Here is a 5,132-nt window from a genome sequence, read left to right on the forward strand (position 1 = left end):
TTAGCTCCTTATTTTAGGACTCTGTGTTGTGTTCACTTATTTCTTTAGGGAAGAAAAGCCAGTACATACACATAACTAAAATACATTTTCATGCCTCATACATGGCGACATTAGACAATTCCAATATGTTAGCATATATAAAGACGAGCAGTGTACAATTGTGTGATATACATATTCATTTCATGTGTGATCAGATCCATGGATAATGAGCTGTGCCTGACATTATTATATATTACTGCACTGCCTTACCAGTATTATTATTACATTAATAAATTAACTTATATATGGAAGAAAGAAAAAGAAAGAAAGAAAGAAAGAAAATAAAAGAAGAATAGATGGATATATAAATGTATAATAGATAGTTCTCACAGTTCATTAAAACATTTCCTTTGTGTCCAGCTCACATGAAAGATTGCCATTTCCTCCCCTAACACTTGGATCTCCTACCCATGAAATGAATATTGCTGCTTCCTAATGATTGTATATCTTCTGGGAATGGAAAGGCAGCATCTTCTGACACAAGCAGTAAGTGTCTTCATTTCCCTGGCAGTAATCAGACACAGATACCTCCACACATCCATAAACAATCTGGGAATGTTCTATACCACATAGGATGAGATAGAAGAACATTCCAACTCTGCATCCTCACCAAACCTCAGATAACCCTTCCTATGCTGGCCTGGATCAGCCTTCTACAAGAGGCTAAATAAGAATATACTGTATATTGATATTTATTCTATTATGGCCAGTGCTCAATCCCCTAACAGAGATTACATAGGTTTATAAAAAATGTAAATCCTAATCTCAATAATATTATCATCATCATAGATGGAACATTTTTGCCACAGTAATGCCGCAGGATTAAATATTCAAATATATTTTGTTTTACTATTATTACTGCGATTTACAAATACCATTTTTGCAATGAAGTGAAAGATATGTATGTGTAGATTTCATATTATAATTACCAAGGGAGCTGACAAATTATCACTCAATAAATTGAATGAAAATTGGATAACACATATTCACTTGTCTTTATTTAATAGTCAAATCGTCTTCAGATGAATAAGCTACCAGGAATTTGTTTTTTTTTTGCATGAATTAATAAATTGTGTAAAGATTCTGAAGTCACATCAGTCACATAGTATATATTTGTATATTTATATATATAGTGATTTTTAAGTCACACATTATAGTTATACAATTTCAATTATTATTACAAAAATATTACATTCAGTTATTAATTTCTATGTGGATAAAAAGTTAAATATGGATTTTCTTTTCACTTGATTAAATAATTAAAGTGAATTTCACACATTTATTTGATATATAGCTATAAATAATCGCATTATATATTATAATTATGGGAATATAACACACACATGTTTTCTCATAATACATAATGTGATCATTTATAGATACATATTATATACTACAAATAAAATATAAAACTACAGATATAGCAGATCTTTGCTAAATACAAATCTGTACAATACGGATCCAAGCCACACATGATTTCCTTCCCTTGGACATTGATTTGAGAAGTGTCAGTCCTGATGTGAGCATTGGGTAGTGTATTGGGGATCTCCTGTCCCCCTGGCTAGGGAAGGGTTAAGGGGGGTCCATATTGCAGTGTTTATGGGACTTACCTCATCTCAGGGTAAATAATATCCTTCCCCTCCTGTAATCAGTAATCCAGGTGCAGAGCATGCTTGGAAGGGATTCAGCGGACAGCATTGGCACGGTCACTATTCTCCTGTCTGTCACCGCAGGCGTCCAATCGCGGGTAGCCTTTTCCCTCGACCCGCCCATAAGAGGCGTGTCCTGTGCGGATGACAGTCCAGCCCAGCCGTACCCAGCCCACGCTGTATTAGAGGGAATAGTGAGATCCTCCGAGCCAGGAGTCCTCACCTTTATCCGGCTCCAAGCATCCTCAGTGATGGGTAAGTGGGGGCATCTGGAGGGGCTGAATCTCTTCACCACACCAGTCCTGTACACGATTCTGGCCCCATGTTCAGGATCATTAGCACAAGGCTTCATTACAATGACTTTGTCTGGGATCTCTGTGCAGATAAAGCTGTGTTTAACCCCTTGGCTGCCATGGAGGTGAGTGACACTCCTTTATATGGCAGACATTGCCCCTTACATTGCTTTCATATAAAATGCAGTCATATCAACCAATCAAACTTAATCTCTCACCGCATTAGGGTTGTGAGAAAAGTGAAAGCTTGTTTCTGATTGGCTGTTATATTAGTTCAGTTTAGGATCAGGAACTAAATATTTCCTCATTCACTGCAGCCAAATGAATCTTGCAGACTGGGTGAACCTGGGTTCACTTTAAATAGCCAAATTCAAAAAGTGTAATTATTCCACTCCTTTAGTATTCTGCAAATCAGTGACTGAGCTGTCTCCTCTCCTTCCACAGAGCCAGCCTTTGGAGAAGTCAACCAGCTAGGAGGGGTATTTGTGAATGGCAGACCTCTGCCCAATGCCATCAGGCTGAGGATTGTGGAGCTGGCACAGCTTGGCATCAGACCATGTGATATCAGTCGGCAGCTGCGGGTGTCCCATGGATGTGTCAGTAAAATCCTGGCCAGGTACAATGAGACCGGATCCATCCTGCCAGGAGCAATCGGGGGCAGCAAACCCCGGGTCACCACCCCCACAGTGGTGAAACACATCAGGACCTACAAACAGAGGGACCCCGGGATATTCGCCTGGGAGATCAGAGACCGGCTGCTGGCAGATGGGGTGTGCGACAAATACAACGTGCCATCAGTCAGCTCTATCAGCAGGATCCTCAGAAATAAAATCGGCAATTTGTCCCAGCAAAGTCACTATGAGAATCATAAACAGCATCACCATGCTACAGCCACCTCTGCACTCCCATACAATCATATCTACCCTTACCCCAACCCCATCGCAGCTGGTGCCAAGGTGCCCACACCCCCTGGAATGCACTCCATACCCAGCACCATGGCAGTGGCCAGGACCTGGCCCTCATCACACTCTGTCACTGATATCCTGGGGATTAGATCCATCACAGATCAAGGTAAGTCCACAGAAAGGTCAATTTATACTAAAAAGTAACATACATACACATGGACACATAATCATCATAGCAAATACACCAATCATGATGGAAAAATTCACAGCAATTATTCATCATGTCATTATTTGCTTTTCACATGAATAAGTAATGTGTACAATTTGTAATAAAGATTCTCAACTCCTTAGGTAAATCAATATATATAATAAGATAAAAATACAGATATATCTAATCAAATATACTTATCAAACTTAGAAGCAAAAATAATATGTATATGTAATAATATATATCAATTCTAAATGTATTTATAAATCTACAAATTCATATGGCTTTTATTGTTAAATATATTCATTAAGGTAATATTACTTTCCAACATTCTATATATATAAACAGTAAATACCTATATAAACAGTAACATATAATATATATCTAACTCATATATTTGTGCAGGCAATTCGTTACACAATTAAAACACAAAATATAATAAATCTATTTACATTGATTGCATGTATTCCCTCTATTTGGAACATTTACAATCAATGTAAATGGATTTATTATAGAAAGGAGATGCTGCCTTTATTTTATAGGAATTAGGACTAATCTGAAACACAAAATATAAAATGTTTCTATTATACAATAAAGTAGCAAAAAGTATCATCATAAACATACATTGTATAAGTTGGTGAATGCATAATAACAATACATCAGGCTTCCATTGATCATAAACTGATTGCAGTGTAGATATTTATTATTATATATATTACAAATGAAACAAAGTATAATATTTATTTTGGTTTCTCAGGTATTCCCAAATAAAGCAGCAGTGTTATAAATATTTTACTTTACAGGCCCTATGTCAGCAGTAATAATGACTTTATAAAAAGCTTCCAATAGAGGTTTGGATTCTATTGGTATGGTGGGTGAAAGTGGCAGATAAGTCCTGCCAGCCCAAGGGAAGCCAGCTAGGTGCCCATCCATGCCTATCTGTCAGACATGATGTATAAATAGGCCATTACTCACAGCTGAGGTCTAAAGGAGAAAAAGCATTTCACTTTTGCTAAAAACAGGAATTTGTCATCAGCATAATGCCTGCTGGAAATTAAGGAAAAGTTTCACTTCTTGAGTTTGTGCAATCAGCCTAAATTTACCCAGACAGGAAGTTCAAATGTCAGATAATTGGTTTCATTCTTAGGCACAAAGTACAACCTCTGGGCATACTCTGAACAGAAGGAGAGAATTGCTTGTTCACCTAGAGACTCATTTTCTGCTTATTTTCTTCCTTCCTAATCCAGGAGGGGATAGGACAGGGTAGGAGGCCTTGTTTGCCATCTCATGACAAGTGCCTATAGGACTGGGGCTGCCTGCAATAAATGCCCCTCCTAAACCTACCCCTGTACCCAACAAGGCCTGCTCCATTAGGCAGAGCCTATTAATTGCTTCATTAGAGAAAGTCCTGTTTATTCTGCATCCTATTTACCTCCAAAGACAGCCAGCCTTCTAGAGAAATATACAGAGATTACCATTTCCTGCAATGATGGTTAGAAAAAGGCCCTCACACTGGAGAATTGGATTACAAATTGGGAATGTTTGTAGATCCCTCTAATGGTTTCCTCTTTTATTAACACCACATTGGCAGTCAGGCCTTGGAGGGGACTGTCTGGGTTTGTTCCTCTGTGTCTCAGCTATGTGGAGGAAAGATTCCTGAGCTCACTGACCAGGACTACTGCTGCTGGGACTGCTTAGATCATTAGCTTTTTTTTTGTTGTTACACTCTTTGTAACAAAATTGCTAATTTATTGGCCGAACCCTGGTCTGTGACACAGGACAGGAGAAAGTGTGAACTGGTTATAAATGTGGAGAGGGGGACAGGAGGGGGACAAATGTATCAGACACAGTGGGGACACCAATAAAACTGTATACACTCAAAGGAAACAGGGAAAGACAAATACATTCCTGCTTATAGGACTTGGTTAAATATATAAACAAAAGTTACAAATAAAATAATAATAATAAAAAAATGTGTATATATATATATATATATATATATATATAAATGTTGTAATAGTGTAATTAATATTACATA

The 5,132-nt window shown here is 37.6% G+C and overlaps 1 protein-coding gene across 1 annotated transcript in view; it reads left to right on the forward strand.

Annotated features, from left to right (window-relative positions):
• Nucleotides 1-1,708: 1,708 nt before the first annotated feature.
• Nucleotides 1,709-5,132, forward strand: part of PAX9 (paired box 9) — a 27,284-nt gene continuing 23,860 nt past the window's right edge. The window contains exons 1-2 of the mRNA XM_072427636.1: nt 1,709-1,943; nt 2,426-3,052. Coding sequence (XP_072283737.1) covers nt 1,709-1,943; nt 2,426-3,052 — 862 coding nt within the window. The remainder of the gene's footprint in view (nt 1,944-2,425; nt 3,053-5,132) is intronic.

This window comes from Pyxicephalus adspersus, chromosome 12 (genome assembly GCF_032062135.1).
Source record: "Pyxicephalus adspersus chromosome 12, UCB_Pads_2.0, whole genome shotgun sequence".
In the NCBI taxonomy this organism is placed as follows: Eukaryota; Metazoa; Chordata; class Amphibia; order Anura; family Pyxicephalidae; genus Pyxicephalus; species Pyxicephalus adspersus.